Genomic DNA, 19,080 nt, shown 5'->3' on the forward strand with positions numbered 1-19,080 from the left:
TGTCCCCTGAGCCCAACTGATGCAAATGGAACGAGCCCCGTGACCCGGCGGGGGAGGATTGTTGGTAGAAAGGAAGTAAAAACAAATACTGCACAGATCCCTTAGCCACATTACTATCTTGGGAGAGACTCGCAAACATGCCAACACCAGTCACAGCAACATCTGCTTCTAATTGCTTCTCCCCCAGCATTTTCGGAACTCGTCAGCTGGCATCTGCCCTAGGAAAAAATCCAGTATTTTTAACAAATGCTTAAATCAGATGGCGTCCTTGGTGAGTAATTTCTTACGTGTTTGGTCTTTGAGGCTAAAAACAGTAAGCGCACCCATAAGGGACGTGGTTGTCAGGAGTGGCTGGGTGCTCAGGAGGTACCACTTCAAATGGTGTGACTAAGAGTTTCCAGTTCACAAGGCACGTTCAAATGTTTTCTTTCACTTGTCATGTATTTGTATCCTAAATATAAAGTGTTTCGGCGGTTTTTTTTTTTAAATACCACTGTGTCCACTTCTTTATGGGTAATTTCCTCTCTTTTCCAAATATTTTTATAAGAAAGTTCCTTTGTAAAAGAAAAACGTGTGATTTTTTTAAAAGACCACATCTATCTATGCTCCCACTTGTGAGTACTTTAAGCAAGATCTCATGTACACACAAAACTTCCCATTCTCTGTCAAGAAAAGTCTCTGCATTTAGGCTCTCCTCAAAAAACCCACAGCCCCTTCCAACTGCCTGTCGGGAAAGGGTCTTCCTGTGCCAGCCAGTCTGAAGCAGGAAGGCAAATTTGGAAACTAGTCCTTGAGGGCTCTGTCTCACCCTCCTCCCTCTGGAACACATGGACAGCCTCTACTCAGGACAGACCGGCTTGGACGCTGCACCTATCTAGGACCAAGGCAGGAGATGTTCACAAACCTCCCGTGGCTCCCCACTGTTGAGACCAAGACACACAGCGTTGAAAAACTCCCTGCCCAGGCCACCTCGCTGTGTGAAGCCCATGCCCAGCCAAGTCCCCATAGGCATCCTGTGTTCCCACCTCCTGTATCTGCCCTCTGCATGACTCTCTTCCTCCGTCATTTACTCATTCAGTCAATCATGATTCACACAGTGCCTACTCTGTGCCAGGCACTGTTTTAGAAGCTAGATGTCAGTGGCAAACAAAACTCTCTGCCTTCAAAGAGCTTACATTCTAGAGGAGGGAAATAGGCAAATGAATGAATACATAAAATCCGTAATACGTCAGGTGATGGTAAATGCTACGGAGAGAAATCAGATAGCAGAGGGGACTAGGAGATGCTACTGGGTTGTGGGCAGGGGGCACCTCATGGAGAAGTAACATGTGAGCAGAGCCCCACGACAGGGGGCAGCAAGCCTCTACCTAGGAAACAGGCAGAAGAGCCTTCCAGGCAGAGGGAGTGGCAAGTGCAAAGGGCCCGAGGTAGGAATGTGCTGGTATGTTCAGGGAAGGCAAGGAGCCTAGTGGGGCTGGCACTAATGGCCCCCAGGCCAGGGAGGTACATTTGGGCCTTGTGGATCATCAGAGACATTGGCTTTTACTGTAAGATCAGAGCCTGGAGGATTCTGATGAGAGGAGTGACATGTCTGAGTCACACTGTAACAGACCAGTGTAGTGGCTGTGTTGAGAACAGCCTGCAAGGGGCAAGGGGGAAAGTGAGAGATCAGATGGGAAACTCCTCCAACCATCTCAGTGAGAGACAATAGCAGAGCTACAAGAGCTGACGTGGGGAAAAGTGTCCAAGTTTTGGAGAATTTGCTAATGGTTTGCATATGGGGATATGATGCAAAGAGCAGAGACAGTGCTGATTCTGATGTTTTTGGCCTGAACAACTAGGGTGGAGCTGCCATCTAGTAAGTGCTGATGGTAAAAGGTGCAGCAGGTTGTAGTAAAGGATGGGTATGGAAATCACAACCAGCCTTTAAGACCCAGGAACAGTGACTCCTCTAAGAAGCCTTCCCACAACAAGCTAAAAGCACTTACCCCCTCCCTTCCTCTCTCACAAGCATGCATACAAGTGCACACACACACACACACACACACACAAACCAATTCTCTGTACCAAAGTTATCTGTATCCACACATTATTCCCTTGAGTAACCTAGCAGATTCATTTTATATCATATGGAACCATCTGTGCACAGTAGGTGTTCAACAAATTTTTTTTAGTAATATGCTGCATAAAATCGCACCTATGATATTTTAAGTCTGACAACTCAAGAATGTTTTTTCAAAACATCTAAAAATTATGCTTAGCACTGATTAAATATTAAGTGGTAATTATTCCACCTCAAGGGCCCTATATATAGATTCTGACCTGCCCCCAATTATTCAAATTGTCGAAGCAAGCTCTCCTGTGGAAAGGCCAAGTTAGGAAGATGGCTGTTACCTTGCCAGTCCTTATATCCCAAGCTTTCATTTCAGAGCTGAAGCCTCCACATAAAAAAATGTTGTGGTCTTTTGGATGAAATTTCAAGGTAGTGATTCTAAAGTCACTTCGACCACTAAATAGCTGGGTTCCTACAACACAAAAAGAGAAGAGAGGGTTAGAAAACTTAGGTCACAAAACAAATATCTTAAAACTAAGATGCCATCTGGTATGGGGCCCATAGCAAACAGCTTCCCTGGGTCCGATGTGGCCCAACGGAGACTTTCTGGAAATATGACAGTGGCAGTAGCAAGATGTGCCCTTATTCTCTGATTCTCTGGCCAGCCCACCCTTGATTATCTGAACATCCCCTCCACCTGGGCTGAGCTTAGATGGGTGGATCAATGAGTGCACCTTTCATATTTGCTGTAAGCATGACATGCATTAGCTCATATAAACCACACAACGACCCTAAGCCCACTTCACAACCAAAAACCAAGCCCAGGGACGTCATGAAACATTTCCAAGGCTCCACAGTTAACACAGTAGATTATTTACCTGGGAGTCTAAAAACCAGAAACAGGATTGCTCTAAGGTGATACTTTTCAGGATCAGCCACCTTATAATAATGGATGAATGGTCTGCTATGGAGCATGGCAGGTGGGGTGGCCTGAGACGCTGGGCGATGAATGAGAGTGGCCATCATGGTGGCCCAAGCACAGATTGGACAGAGTGGTGTGGGCCACTGGGGGTCTCACTGGCTCTACAGGACATGAGGCAGTCCTTGTCCTTTATAAATACATCATAAACTGTTGTCAAGCATTTATGTGCATTATGGTAAGTGTCTGTGTGTGTACATATATACACATACGGTGTGGAAAATGTCTTTTTTATCACTATGATCTTTTAGAGGTAAGCTATATAAACTTCGAAAACATCAATCATTTGGAGCAGGTCAAAGCTGGTCCTCCTTCCACTACCCAGTGCAGCCCCTGTGTCCCAGAGCACTGGCTGTCATTCTTGTCTGTCCACACTTCATCCATCTGAAACTGCATCAATAAGGCAGACCGGCCTTGGCAGGGTGTTCTCACCATGGGAGTCTCTGAGTGCCACCCCTGTATATGCCCTCAGAGCACCTGCCGCACACCATCCAGTCAGAAACGTGGAGCAGGCTTCGCTCAGAGGTGCCATGAGGGCTCTCACAGCACAGGAGGAAGAACCTTGACTGCCTTGTACTCACAGAAACTCCCCCATGGGACTGAGCAGTGGGCTACTTAGGGACACGGGAAGCTGGTGGCAAAGAAGACCATGAAGACACCGAGGTCTCAAGCATCATTTCCACTCACAGGAACCCAGGAAGCAGCACTTGCTCATTCAATTCAGAAAGCACAAAAGGTTGCCCAGCTTTGTGTTCTGTGACCCCCACACATTAGTGAAGGCCTCTACCAGCTCACCAGGTGTGGAAATGAAAGTCATCAATCAGTACTCACGACAGTCACAGCGGGAGGCTTTCACAGACCCAATCTGCCTAGATCCATGGTCTCCAAACTATTATAGTTTGACAGTACATCCCATCCATGAAAAACCTAAGGCACACATCACCAATATATAGATATTTGTTTTAAGTTGTATAATGTGCTTCTGTACCAACATATTATAAACATTATTAAAATATCAAAAATAGAGCACTTTAAAGGATGATATAAGGATAAAACAGTCAATATTTTAAAATATATCTTAATATACTCTTATATGTGCCTATGCCAGGGACTCAGAGCAGCAATGTGGCAGCACAGAGGCCCCAGGACACTCGCTTCAGCCAAGTGGCTGGGGGTCATCTGGAGACTGCAGGAAGGGACCACCATCACATCCCCTAGACAGAAAAGGAGGACATGGATGCCACTGCAGTCCCCACACTACCAAGAAGGCCCAGGACTGCCAGACTCTTTCTCCCCACAGGGAAAACTGCACTTACTGCTGAGAACATTCAGTGGCCGGCTTCTTGCTCACTTGGAATTCATTGCCAACCCTTAAATCCAAAAGGAAACATAAACTCTATCTGCCTGGAGAAAAAAATGTCCCTTGGTTTTGGACCATAGCATATAACCATATGCTTAATTTCAGAAATGACAGTGAATTATCCATATGTTTTTTCAAAAGTGCAGTGATACAGTTTTGCCAACAATGGGGAAGAAAGATGAGAGAAAACGTGAAAGCTGAATTGCTAAAAGACGATGGTTGAACTTTTTCTGCCAAAACAAACAAAAAATCTGAATGTTATTTTTCCTCAACTCCCTAAAGACATTGAAAATCTGTCTTTTTAAGTACTTCCATTTAGAAGATAAGCTGTAGTGTATACATTTTTCCTATTTTTACTTACAATAACTAGGCCCTTACTGCTTTTCTTTGTTAAAAGGGTTCAAAACTACAAGATTTTTAAATGTTTTAGTAAGTTTCTAGATACCTAGTGAAAACACTAAGGTAGAAATCTTGCTAACTAAGAAGTTCTCAAATAAGACTTTGTTTCAGAGATTAGGACCATAGCCATCATTATCTTCATTATCTGGCACAATGTTGGAAGCAGGAGATGGCATAGCTGAGGAGTTCAGAGCCACGCAGACCCAGATCCTATCCCAGCTCTGTCGCTTCCAGCAGACGGGCCTTGCACTGCTGTGTCTCATACTCTTACACATGTAAGGTCGTCATGACAGCTAAATGTAACGTGGTGCATGAAGCCTTCCACAGAGCATGGCAAACAGCAATCCACAAAAGGGAGCTATTATAGTTTACAAAATTAAACCCCAAATTATTGAATTCATCATTGGTTCAATTACAAACTAAAACCAAGGGATACAGGTTTGTTTTCTGGTTTGTTTGTTCGTTTTTTTTTTGAGATGGAGTCTCGCTCTGTTGCTCCGGCTGGAGTGCAGTGGCATGATCTCAGCTCACTGCAAGCTCCGCCTTCCAGGTTCACGCCATTCTCCTGCCTCAGCCTCCCAAGTAGCTGGGACTACAGGCGCCTGCTACCACACCCAGCTAATTTTTTTATATTTTCAGTACAGACGGGTTTCACCGTGTTAGCCAGGATGGTCTCAATCTCCTGATTTCGTGATCTGCCCGCCTCGGCCTCCCAAAGTGCTGGGATTTCAGGCATGAGCCACCACGCCCGGCTGGGATACAGGTTTTTAAATAGCAATAACCTCCACAGATTAATGTTTTTGGGCTTTTCCCATGAGGCTTTTGAAAATACAACGCCCTGGGCTGCCCTTTACATTTGTTAAAGAGATATGAGTGAAGTCTGGAAAATATTCACCAGTGAAATATCTTGAACATGAACACTAGCCATGCCAGAGGAGAAGGTCTTAACTTGTCAGACAGGCTCTTCCTCTCTACCTTTTCATAAATCAAGGAGCTTGTTTATCATATCCTCTCCTGGGCAATGTTACTTTCAGCGCAATGGTTAGCTGTTACATAACCTTTAACCTTGAGACCATCTTGCTTGTTTACCTGTTTGTTATAGAAAATTCTGTTTATTCACTATATCCTTATTATAGGAAACTGAGTTTTAAAATATTTAATCCACTGGCACTGACTTTATTGATCTCATTATAATGAGCTCAACCAGCATAAAAACTGTTTGGATCTTCTTGGAGCTAGGAAAAATCACTTATTTTCTCCTTGAATCAATAATGATACAAATAAAAAAATCATTAAAGCAAAAGCATGTTTAAAACACAATGCAGAAATTCCATTTGTTCTACTGACTCTATGACCAGTGCTTCCACCCCCACATGACTGTGATGAGGCACTGGGAACTCTGGAATGGTGGCTCCCCCAAGCTGCCCCTCTTCCTTTCTCAGGTGGAGACATCACGCTCCCCAAGGTGGCCACCCATGTGGCCAGGGCAGCACCACCTGTCCACCCTAACATCTATGCTTGGAATCCTATCATCACGCAGGGCTCCAGGCCCGTGAGGGCCCTCCTCTTCCATTCAGCATGAATGACTCCCAGTCTAGTTCCTGGCACATAATAGGTATTTGATCCAGGTCACATGAAACCCAAGTATGGGTCTCCAGGAGAGAAAAGAGAAGCTCATGCCCCCCTCTCCAGGGAGCTCAGAGGCAGACCTGGCAAAGCAATTCACAGTCAAGGAGGGGGAACGACATTTATCAGGAGCCTGTTACCTCCAGGCCTGTCTGGAGCTTGCACGCATCACAGGGCAACCTGGGTGGTAGGTGTAATTAACCTATCTCTCACAGCCAGGGAAATGGAAGCTCAGCGAGGTGAGAGACTCGCCCAGAGCCACATGAGTCAGCCACGCTGAGACAGAGACTGGCCCCGTCTAATCTCAAGGCCAGGTCTCGGCACCCTACCTTGCATCCCCGCCAGTTATTCGTGACCTTTCCTTCTCCTAGTGCTTTGTTCACATCCACATACTCATGAACATGTAGGAAAAATGTTGACAAGGGAAAGCTTATGCTGTTGGCTTGTGGTAATTGAGCTTGTGTTCCCAGGCAGTAGGCATATGACTCATTTCGCTAAAATCAATATCGTTACACTCATCCTCTGGGAATTATTCAGCCAGCTGTAAATTTAACCATCCTGACTCAAAGTTAATGAGAAAAGAAGCTTACTAACTTTCAAAGCAAACTCTGTGCATCAGAAACAGGGGCCATCTTGGCAATCCGGGCAAAGGCCTGGGAAGGGTCTGGCCTGAGAGCCAGCTGGGCCTACAGCTGAACATTCCCTATCAGCTGTGGCCCTGCATCAGCCAGCAATCCTCTCCAGCCCTGGTATCCTCATCTGTAGCCTCAGGACCACAAAAGGTGGTTATGAGAATTAGAAATAATGTAGGTAGGAGAGCTAAGCCCCAGACAAATGATAGGGCCCAATAAATAGTAGCTGTAGCATTGCAATAATAGTAATAACAGAAGAAATAGTAGTAGTTGCAGTCATTTTTTAAAGTTTGTCTTTTTTTTTCATTATATTTTAACCAAGTTGGAAATTTGTCTTCTAATAACATACTTACACATGCTCTTTCCTTCCCATTCTTTTTTGTTTCATTTTAAATTAGTTTTAATTGATAAATAATAATTATATATATATATATATATAGGTGGTACAATGTGATGTTTTGATCTGTATATACATTATAGAAAGATTCAATCAAGCTAATTAACATATCTATCACCTCACTAATTTATTTTTTTGTGGAGAGGATGTTAAAAGTCTATTATTTTAGGATGTTAAAAGTCTATTAGCAGTTATGAAATACACATTATTAACTGTGGTCATCATGCAGTGCAATAGATCATTAAAACTTATTCCTTCAATCTAATTGAAACTTTACCCCCTTTCATCAACATCTCCACTTACCCTATCCACCCCTACCCCCAAGCCTCTGGTAACACCTTTCTACTCAACGCTTCTACGAAATCAACTTTTTTAGATTCCACATGTAAGTGAGATTTGTCTTTCTGTGCCTTCGCTTATCCCACTTATTGTAATGTCTTCCAGGTTCACCCATATTGTCAAAAATGACAGAATATTCTTCTTTTTTAAGGCTGTAGAGTATTCCATTGTGAATACTCACCACATTTTCTTTATCCACTCATCTGCTGATAGACACTGAGGTGGCTTCCACATCTTGGCTACTGGGAACAGTGCTGCTATGAACATGGGGGTGCAGAGATCCCTTCCACACACCAATTTCAATTCCTTTGGCGATACACCCAGAAGTGGGATTGCAGGATCATACGGTAATTCTATTTTTAGTTTTTTGAAGAACCTCCATACTATTTTCCAAAATAGCTGTATTCATTTATATTGTACAAGGATTCCCTTTTCTCCACATCCGCAACACTTGCTAGCATTTATCTTCTTGAAAATAGCCATTCCAACAGGTTTGAGGTGGTATGTCATTGTGGTTTTAATTTGCAATTCCCCAATGATTACAGATGTCGAGCATTTTTTCATGTATCTGTTGGCCATTCATATCTTTTCCTTTGAGAAAAGTCTGTTCAGATCCTTTGCTCATTTTAAAAATCAGGTTATTTGGCTTCTTGCTGTTGAGTTGTTTAAGTTCCTCATGTATTTTCCGTATTAGCCCCTCATCAGATGTATGATTTGCACACTTTCTCTCCCAATCCATGGGCTGTCTCTTCACTCTGTTAACTGTTTCCTTTGCTGTGCAGAAGTTTTTTAGTTTGATGCAATTCTATTTGCCTATATTTGCTTTTGCTACCTGTGCTTTAAGTCCTATCCGAAAAATCATTGCCCAGACCAATGTCAGCCACTGCTTTTAATTCTCTGGACAAGACCAAATGTTCAAAAATTTAAAAAATAATAAGAGTTCTCAACTTGCAAACAAGGTATGTCCCAGTGCTTTACTAGTAAGTTGGTTTTTTGAAACTTACTAGTTTCAAAAAAATGGAATTGCTATTGCCATTCAATAGCAAACATGCCATAACCACGTTTGGGCTCCAGAGTCAGTCAATAATGGCAGCCTTACCTAACAAGGGCACCAAACTGTGATGCAGCTGCAACCAAACACACAAACATCAGACATCACCACTGCGCACTCACGGTCATGAACAAAACAAGAATTTGGATTAGAAACCATCTTTTCTTTGTCTAGAGTGCTGGCGTGAGCTGTGTTTGTGGAGATGTGAAGGATCGCTAGGCACTTTCCCAAGTGGCAGTTAAGGGCTGGCATGGTGTTGCAATGAAGTTTAATAACATTTGATTTAATATCCGTAACTAGGGTCAGCTTCTCACTCCAAAGGAGTAAGGAAAGAGAAAGAGGAAACAAGAGTCAGACAGAGGAGAAGCACTTTCAGAGTGAGAAAGGAAGGATATTTGTGGGAACAGAGACTGGCCTTAGAAAATAGACCCACTCACAAGTGGGCAAGAAAGTAGGCGGCTGCTCACTGGACAAGGAGGCACTTGAAGGGTGGCAGCCAGGGAACCCTCATCAGCTCAGACCTCGCTAGGCTGTGGAGCCCCTCTGAGCCTTCACTTCTGGATCAGTAGCAAAAATCCCTAGCACTCAAGGCGCATGTACATATAAGTATCAGATGCTCTGTAAATGTGCCCACAAGCTTCCTTCTACTTCCTCTGGGTTTGTGGGTGCCTGAGGGATACCTAATCAAGTCCTCCTGAGCTATGCTAGGGAAACTCCAGCCACAGTGCCAGAAAGCCAAAGAACGGAGAAGCCCAGGTCCCTCTGCGGCACTTCTTCCAAGGACCGGCAGAAGCCAGCACCACCTCAAAGGCTTAGCACAACAAGAAGCCTCCTTCTCTGGCCCTTTCTCCAAAGCCCAGGAGCTTTTGGGGCTCTTTGCCATGGTTTTCATTTGGACACTTCTCAACCTTCCCATGCCAAGTGGTCTGAAGTCGTCAGGGTTAGCCTTTATCCCACTGGAGCGTGGCCACCCATCGCTGGAGAGGCATCTTTCCTTCAGTGGGCCACTTAATTACAGGGATCAGTCCCCATCAGTCTGGGGCACTCCTTCTTCCCAGAGGCCACAGGTTATTTTCTGCAGGTGGCCAGCTGCTGCCCAACAGGCTCCCCAGGAGTCAGGTTAAGTTGGGTTCCCCGTTGTTTCCCTGTTTGTTCACAGCAGGGAAACAGATGTGGGGAGAGCATGCCACACCATGCCTCAACAGCAGGAGCTCTACTAGTCACAGGCCAGCACTGGACCCCAGCTCTGCACCTCTGGCTGGGTGGCCTCAAGAAAATCACTGACCACTCTAAGCCTCAGTTTCTGGGTCCATGAAATGGGGATAAAAACACTCCTCTCACAGGCTAGTGGGGAGACTAAAATGTCACATAAGCAAAGAGTCTACCATCCACTCACTCATTTCAGCTCCACAAAGGCCAGGCAGCGTGTTGGAACCCAGGGCACACAGCCCAGGGCCCAGCCCACAGCAAGGGTTCGATAACCTGTCATTCTCTTTTTCCTTGTAGCATTTCTGTGATGGAAGCACCCGGTCATAGATTAAAAACAAGGGAGAGACCAGAAGACACCTCTTGGAAAGCAAGGAGAAATGGTCATTTATGAGCCCAGTCCCAGTTGGCTGCTCACTTCCACACACCATGACTCCCACCAAAAGACACTGGGACCCCAGGGCAGGAGGAGCCAGCCAGAAGCTGGGGACAGCAGAGCTGTAGGCAATGGCACCTGAAGGAAGAGGGCCATAGGCCTTCTGCAGCCATGAGTGCCTCGGGCTCTGGAGAGGTTCAGGCCAGGCAGGCTGGGGGTCTGCATACTCACTCGAGAGCCCTAATAAAGGGCGCGTGTTGTTCCATCACCAGGAGGAAGGGAAATGTGGAGGAGATGCTGGGAGAACCCATGATGGCCCAAAGCCTCCTCCCAGTCTGCCCCCAAGACCCATGCATGGGACCAAGAGCACATCTGTAAGCTCACTGAGGGTGCGAGCAGGGGCTTCTGGATGATGATCAAAAAGTGGCTCCATGTGGGGAAATGGCCCACCAACAAGGACCGTCTGGACAACTTAGCAGAACAAGGGCCTCATGGCCTGTGACAGAGGAGGAGAGGAGCTCCTTGCTGAGGACCTACCACGCGCCAGGCATTCTGCAAAGTGCCCTATATGTGTTATCACAGCTGCTTCCTTCAAGAGCCCCAGCACCAGGTGGTGTGGTAGAAACAGGTGAAGAGGCCTGGCTCAGGGAGGCAGAAGAGCCAACACCTGTACCCTGTCCATGTGCCCTCTTGTACATGCTGCCTCCAGGATCTGGGAGGTAGAACCAGGTGGCACTGCACAGATGGCTCAGAAGAGCCAGCTCAAATCAGGAGAGCTGGCCCATGCACAGGAAGGAGGACAGGGTTCCCTGCCCAGCCAGGGCCCCAGGGCTCCAGGAAGAGGAATCTCCTTTGCAGCCAACAAAGGTAAAGGACAGAGGCCCTGCACGCCTCTACAGCTGCATCCTCCAGGGTCAGGCTGGGACACCTGCCTCAGGGCCTGGAGTCTGCAATAAACATGACAGGACCACTTAGAACTGAGCAAGCTCTCCGGGGGATTCTGAGGAGACTGGCTGAGCTGGCGTGTGGCACAGCTGACTCATAAGACAGGCGACACTCAGGGCCCTGGTGGAGTCAGCCAGCATTCCCTGAGGCCACCTCAGCCTAAGGTGCCACAGACGTTTTGTTAGGAAGATTACAGACTGAAACAAGAGCACCAAAAATAATTGCGAGCAGGTTTTATTTAAGTGTTGATTCATGGTTGTTCTATAAGCCAACAGCCTGTCAGAACTATAAATTAATGAGATAAAATGTTGCTGGCCCTCCATATTTCAGGCCGGGTATTGACATTTTAGAATCCACAGATTTTTAACTGTATTGATTGAGGACACCAGGATAAATGGCCTTGGCGCCAAATTCCCATTAACGACAATGGGCACCGAGTGACTAATTCCCAAAGCGCTGCGGTGAGAACGCCCTGCACTGCTTTCTTCTGGCAGGGAGTTCTAATTAGATTGAAATGAAAAAGCCAAATCACCAAGGGCGGAAAAAGGCAGATCCAGTAAAAAGGGAGATCAGACTCAGCGAAGAGAAAGGACAACATAAGTCCAAGCCGGACGAAAGCCACGGGGGCTGCAGAGCCCACCCCAGTGGCTAAAGAGAGCACTTACCAAAACCCGGGCTGGAGGTGGGAGGTGCGGAGACGAGGTAGGAGACATAGCGGGAGACATAGGTGGAGCCCTGGCAGTCCCTGATGGGCTTCACTGCCCAGGTAGGAGGACCTGGCAAGGACCAACTCAGCTCATCTTACCCACACAGGCACTGAGCAGCTGCTCCAAGCCAGCCCTGGCCAGGGGATAGAGACACAAAGAGCACCGGGACAGGCCCCCATCCTCATGGAGCTCCCGTGCTAGCCAGGGAGAGGGACATGGAAACCAACCACCCTCAGCAGAAGAGGCCCTGTCTGAGTGTGGGGAGCTTCCCCAAGGGTGAGGTCCAAACCCCTCAACCATTCTTTCGCAGGGACCCACTATACTCTCCACTGTGGCCTCAGCACCAAGTCCTACACGCAGTGGGTGCACAGTAAGTAACTGCGGAGTGAATGAAACTGGGCCTTCAACAGATGAACCCAGTGGTGAGCGCCATTCCTAGCAGAGGGGGAGTGAAGAAGTCCTCAATCACCTCCCGCACTGGACGGTAATGCCCTGGGGGCAGGGCCATGCTTTTCTTTACCCACAACACACCATAGCTAGAGGGGCACATTGGGTCTGGGGCCAGACAAGCTGTTCTCCGAATGCAGTCCTATCACCAACTCGGCGAAGCATTCTACCTCCCACTCCTCCAACTCTCCACCAGGGGCTGCAGGTCACACAGGACCAGCAGGAGCTACCAAGGAGGTCTACTCAAAGCACAGATCGAGCCCTGACTCTTGCCTGCTTCAAATTCAGCAATGGCCTCCGCCTGTCACCTACTATGGTGGTCCCTGACTCGTCAGGCAGGAGGACCCTCTTTGAATGTCTAAACATTTCAGAACCCCCTGTCAAGACACATCCACACATACCCACCCCCACACACAATTGCATGCATTTGTTTAACATCTGTTGATTGAGAGAATAATGCTTAAGGGCCACTATGAACCCATCAATGCCATCAAATGAATTTGATTTGAGTAACCTAACAGTGTGAGTGAGTGAGCTTGTCACTCTGTGAGCAGTGTGCTACCCACATGTGCTCATGTGACCCACAGGCTGGGGTTTCCCCTCCTGCACTCCTCAGACTCATCTCCTCCAGTCCCAGGACCCCATATTACATCCTGCTTTGGTTTCCATGCATACTACATGGAACCCTGTTCCTGTGACAACCCTGTCCTTGTTCCATCTGCAAGAACCTACTTTCCTCCTCATCAACCATACCTCCTGCATCCTAAATCTCTGTCCACTTAATGTGTGGCTCAGCTCAGGTTTCACTTCCTCCAGGAAGTCTTCCTTGATTTTCCAAGCTAGATGTTCTTGTAGTTCCTGTGTCTTTCTCCATCACTGCAATTTGGGATTGACTGCACGTCTGTCTTCCCAGCAGACAGGAGCTTCTCTAGGGTAGGCACTGGGTCTTGTTCAGCTCTGTCTCCCCTATCAAGCATATCTTATGGGACATGCAGACAACAGTGTAACAGTCAGGCAGCAGGCTTTGGGGCCTGGCAGACCTGCATGCATCCTGGCTCTGCCACTTGCTGGTTTGTGCCCCTGGCCAGCGTGTGTACAGCTGATTCTGATGGCGCCTGTCTCAAAGGTGAGTGGGGCCTAAACGAGATGCTCTATAGATGCTGCAGAAGAATGCCCAGCACATAGTCGGTGCTCAGTAGTAAGTGCTGCCATCATCAGCCCAGTCATCACCATCATCAAGTGGCATTAAATTCCCTGAGTCTGGCCACTCGGCAAGGGGTTAAGAGAATCAGCAAGACCAGGGAAGTGCTTCATGAGAAGAAACCGCCACACACATGGCACGGTGGGAAGGGCACAGGATCTGCAGTTGCACAGACATGGCTTCAAATCCCTGCTGGCTATGCACCACTGGGAGGCACTGAGCAAGCTGCTTCGCCCCTCTAAGCCTCAGTTTCCTCTCCTTTAAAATGGAAATAATCACTGCCGGCAGCTGCAGTGAAGATTAGACATGCTGTGTGCAAAGCCTATACAGCACCTGGCAGGGGCTCTGTGACCATCAGTATTGTCCTCTCCCCTACTAAGCATGCAAGGAGCTGCATGGCCGCCCACATTCAAGGTGGAAACAAACCACCCTCTCCATTTTCCCTCTGCATCTCCTCGGGGCTGCTCGGCATGAGCAGCAGGGGTTGGACCAGCAAGTTATCATCTCCGTCTTGCCAACCCTAGGAGAGGCAGGCCCCAGAGCCCCCACCACTGCAGGGCCAGGCAGGCAAGATGCTGGCCTGAGGGCTCAAGGGGAGCCCCAGGGACTGGTGTGAAGTCTGGCCTCTCCCTGGGCTCCTGGCAGTGGAGCCCAGCAGAAACAGGACCCAGGAGGAGCTCTGGGGAGGTGGAAGTGTGGTGCTGAAAGAAGCTGGATCCTGCTTATGGAAGGGGATAAAACATTTTTAAAAAGGAAAGGAAGAAAAGAAAGAGAGAAAGAGAACAGGGGGCAGGGAGGGGAGAGAAGGGGAGGGGAGGGGAGGGGAGGGGAGGGGGGAGGGATAAGGAGAGGAGGGGAGAGGGGAGGGGTGAGGAGGGGAGGGGAGAAATGGGGAGGGGAGGGGAGGGGAAAGGAGAAAGAGAGGAAGGGAGTCAGATGGCAGAGGTGTGAATCCCAGCTCTGCCACTCCCTGGCTGTCTTCACTGTAAACCCCGGACAGGGCCCACTGGGGGCCGTGGCTGCAGTGGGTGTTGACAGTGCCTGTTGCACAGGAGCATTCAATAAGGAAAGTTCCTTCCACTGACTTCTCTCTCCTTCTCACCCTGCTTGTCAAGAGCCCCCTCAGGATTTACCCAGCACGAATCCATCTTACCCAAGTGCCTTTTCAGTGTGGGCATTAAAGCAAAACTCGTTTGAAGACTTTCCTTATGAGCTGCAATCATTTCTCACAGCCTTTCAACGATAATGAATTGACAGGAATTCTAACCTGATTCCAACCAAAGGACACAGTGATAAAGTTAAATCTATTTCAGCACAAATTGCATGTCAGAAGTAGATTAAAAAGCCACCTCTTTATCCAGCCCCATGGCTTGGGGCTCAGACAACCTTGGGGCTCTGTCCTCTGTGTTGGCTGGCAGAGGCCCACCCTCTGTGGGGAGTCGCAGTTGCAGTGGGCAAGCAGTCTGGAAGCCCTCTCACTGAGCACGAGCCCACCCGAGGCCCCTCTCCCTCTGCCACACAACCGTATACAGCTTGTGGCTGCGTGCCCACCAGAGAACCTTCCCCAGGGAGAGAGCTACCAGCTCACCTCAGGGTGGTGATACAAGAAACGCACCTGTTTCAAGGTCTGTTAGATGCAGGGCGAAATCAAAGCCACCGCTGAGGATGCGCCGGCCACAGGGAGCCCAGCGGGCAGCCCGCACTGCCTCTGTGTGCAGGGAGTATGTCTGCAGGCAGTGCCCGGAGTCCACGGCGTTCCATACCTGCAGGCAAACACAGACAGCACCAGGTGTCACAACAAGGGCCTGATCTACAGGACTCAGCTCCACCCCTCTGTAGAAAGAAAAAGGTCTCGGTGGAATTAGATTCCCATTATTTTACCATCAAATCTATATCTAGATGTTAAACTTTTCATTGCAGAAATGTAAAGGCTTGGGATTGGTAAGTTGGGAGGATCACTTCCCCAAATTTTTTCTGGGGTTTACAAAACAGCATTCTGGACGGGTACGGCAGTGCTGTAGTCTCAGCACTTTGAGAGGCAAAGATGGGCAGGCTGCTTGAGCTCAAGAGTTCGAGACCAGCCCAGGCAACATGGTGAAACCCTGTCTCTACAAAAAATTAGTTGGGCATAGTGGCACATGCCTGTAGTCCCAACTACTCAGGAGGCTGAGGCAGGAGAATTGCTTGAGCCCAGGAGGCAGAGGTTGCAGTGAACCATGATTGTACCACTGCACTCCAACCTGGGTGACACAGTGAGACTCTCTCAAAACAAAAGAAAAAAAGAAAACAGCATTCCTGTGTCTACCAGTCACCTACCCAGCCCTTCCCACCTGCTTCATCCCTGCGGCTGGGAGGGAGTCCTGGGCCCTCAGCACATCACAGGGATGCAGGTTCACCTGCGTCCCTGGCATCTTATCCTGGGCTCCCCTGCATCCCCAGCATCTTATCCCAGGCTCACCTGCATCCCTGGCATCTTATCAGGCTCACCTGCAGCCCTGGCATCTGTCCTGCCATGGACACTGCCCAAGGCCAGGCTATTTTCATGGTTCTGCTGTAAGACTGAGATCCAAAAAGGAACCTGCCACACTCGTATTTACAACCAGTCAAAGGACAAATATCTGCCATAGGGGCAGCTGTCCTTTTGTTGGGGGAGAGAAGGTGCTGCCTCTCCTTCCCATCCTGGCCTTCCATGAGGATATGAGGTCATGAGGTTCATGGGAGAAAACCCTGTTACACTCAATGACTTCTGAAAAATTATCTAAGATATCAAGTATAAAACTGCATGTTCCCAGAGCCAGGGCCACACCATGTGAGAGCCCCTGAGCTTAGCTTTCCACCAGCTCTCCCAGCAAATGCTGCCAAATACACCGTGCAGCCCAGGGGAACAGCCACAGAGTTCGGAATACGTCAGGGTAGGCCCAGGGCCTGACACACAGAGGTACTCGGCAGTGCTAGTCCCCTACCTTCTTGTCACTGCAGGATGAGGGCAATGCTCTCACCTACCACCCAGGTAGCTCAGAGGCTGAACCCGAGCAGAAGAGCACTTGCAGCCAGCACGTGGGAGTCAGAACTAAGTGCCTCCCACCTGATACAGCTGCTGGCAGGCCTCGGGCCTTGGCTGGTGGCTTTGCCTCTCTGGGCCTCAGTCCCCCTCTCCCTGAAGTGGGGATAAGAAGGGCATCACCCCAAGGGCAGTGGTAAAGGCTGAGGAGGTAACGGCTACACAGCACATGGCATAATGGCTGGCACATGGCCGAACGTGGATTCCAGACCTGTTCCATCAGGAAAACCAAGCTTCATTTTCTTTAATAAGAGAAAAACCCAAACAAAGCACACCCATGCACTTCTACAAACCTGATCCCAGGGGTAACCTTCTCATTAAAAATGAGAAAATTCAACCTGCCAAGTCCTGAATGTTCTCAGAACGCAAAGGATCAGAGCTCTGAAACCTTGTTTCCTGGGATTATGTAAATGTCTACACTTAAGAAAACAAAAGGTCAAGAGTAGCCTTCAAAAAATGTGAAGAGAGCTCGGTTTCTTTCTTCCTCACTAAGGGTCAATAGCTGGGGTCTCAAACTGAAAAAATCAAGAAACAGCAGTATTTACTTTTAGAAACACGACACAGCCAGAAGACTTCAAAGTGGAGTGAGAATTCATGGGAGGGAGATGGGGCACAGGGAACTGCTGCCTTCCAAAAATATGTACGAATATGAGTTTAATTTTATTTAAATAGTAAAATAAACTAGATCTACAGGGTTCACATGGTTAAACAGTAAAAAAGTTAATATTAAATACATAAGTCAAGCTGCATATATGAAGTACAATGCCATTTAAGTTTTTACATGAAACACCACCTCGTACCCATTAGGATGGCTGTTATTTCAAAAAATAGAAAACAAGCATTGACAAGGATGTGGAAAAACTGGAACCCTTGTCCACTGCTGGTGGGCATGTCAGATGGTGCAGCCACTGTGAAAAACAGCATGACGGTTCCTCAAAAAATTAAATGTAGAATTACGACATGATCCAGTCATTCCACTTCTGGGTAAATGCCCACAAAGCTGAAACCAGGGTCTCAAAAAGATACTGTACATCCATGTTCATAGCAGCATTATTAACAACAGCCAAAAGAGGGGAGCAATCCAAGTGTCTATGGACAGATGAATGAATTGTAAATGTGTGCTCTATCCATACAGTGGAAGAGTATCCAGCCTTAGAATGGAAAGAAGCCTTGGCACTTGCTACAACATGGATGAAACTTGAAGAAATTATGCTAAGTAAAATCAGCCAGACACATAAGGACAAATACTATATAACTGCACTTATATGACGTACCCAGAATAGTCAAAATCATAGAGATAGATAGAAAGTAGAATGGTGGTGGCCAGGGCTGGGGGAGGGGGAATGGGGAGTTGTTTAATGGGGACAGAGTTTCGGTTTTCCAAGATAAAGAGTCCTGCGGACAGATGGGGTGCAGGCTGCACAACACTGTGAATGTGCTTACTGCCACTGACCTGTATGCTCAATAATGGTGAAGATGGTCAATTTTATGCTGTGTATGCTGCCACAGTTTTTAAAAATACACGTACAAAAAAAAAGAAAAAAAAAAAAAAACAGATCTCATTTATTTGTGAATTTGTAGCCAGGCTATAAAAACATGCATGAGGAGGGTCATCACTCCTGGGAAGGGAGGGAGAGGGGCAAGGCTAGAGGGAAAAGCTATGAACACTAAGCAGCAGCTCTTCCAAAGAGAGGGTGGAGCATGTAGGGGAGAGCAGATAAGGCAGGGGAGATGAGATGGGGTAGGGGAGAGGAGATGGAGTAGGGGATATGAGATGGGGTAGAGGAGATGAAATGGGGTAAAGGAGATGAGATGGGATAGGGGAGAGTAGATGGGGTAGGAAAGAGTAGATGGGATAGGGGAGAGCAGATGGGGTAAAAGAGATAAGATGAGATGAGATGAGATGAGATGAGATGAGATGAGATGAGATGGAGTAGGGGACATGAGATGGGGTAGGGGAGGATGAGATAGGGAGAGGAGGGGAGGGGAGATGAGGTAAGGGAGATGAGATAGGTGAGGGGATGAGATGGGGAGGGGAGATGGGGCAGGGGAGGTGAGATGGCGTAAGAGAGGTATGATGGGGTAAGGGAGGTATGATGGGGTAGGGGAGGTGAGATGTGGTAAGGAAGGTGTGATGGGGTAGGGGAGATGAGATGGGGTAGGGGGGATGAGATGGGGAGGGGAGGGGACATGAGGTAGGGGAGATGAGATGGGGTAGGGGAGGTGAGATGGGATAAGGAAGGTGTGATGGGGTAGGGGAGAGTAGATAGGGTAGGGGAGGTGAGATAGAGTAGGGGAGAG

At 47.8% G+C, this 19,080-nt stretch overlaps 1 protein-coding gene across 4 annotated transcripts in view; it reads right to left on the minus strand.

Annotated features, from left to right (window-relative positions):
• WDR25 (WD repeat domain 25) overlaps positions 1 to 19,080 on the minus strand; it is a 154,129-nt gene that overhangs the window by 44,970 nt on the left and 90,079 nt on the right. For all 4 annotated transcript variants that reach the window (XM_023205622.3, XM_023205623.3, XM_023205625.3 and 1 more), the window contains 2 exons: positions 15,334 to 15,481; positions 2,395 to 2,525 (listed from right to left, as the gene is read on the minus strand). In XM_023205622.3, the coding sequence (XP_023061390.1) occupies positions 2,395 to 2,525; positions 15,334 to 15,481 (279 nt within the window). The remainder of the gene's footprint in view (positions 1 to 2,394; positions 2,526 to 15,333; positions 15,482 to 19,080) is intronic.

The sequence above is a fragment of the Piliocolobus tephrosceles genome, chromosome 6 (assembly GCF_002776525.5).
Source record: "Piliocolobus tephrosceles isolate RC106 chromosome 6, ASM277652v3, whole genome shotgun sequence".
Taxonomy (NCBI): Eukaryota; Metazoa; Chordata; class Mammalia; order Primates; family Cercopithecidae; genus Piliocolobus; species Piliocolobus tephrosceles.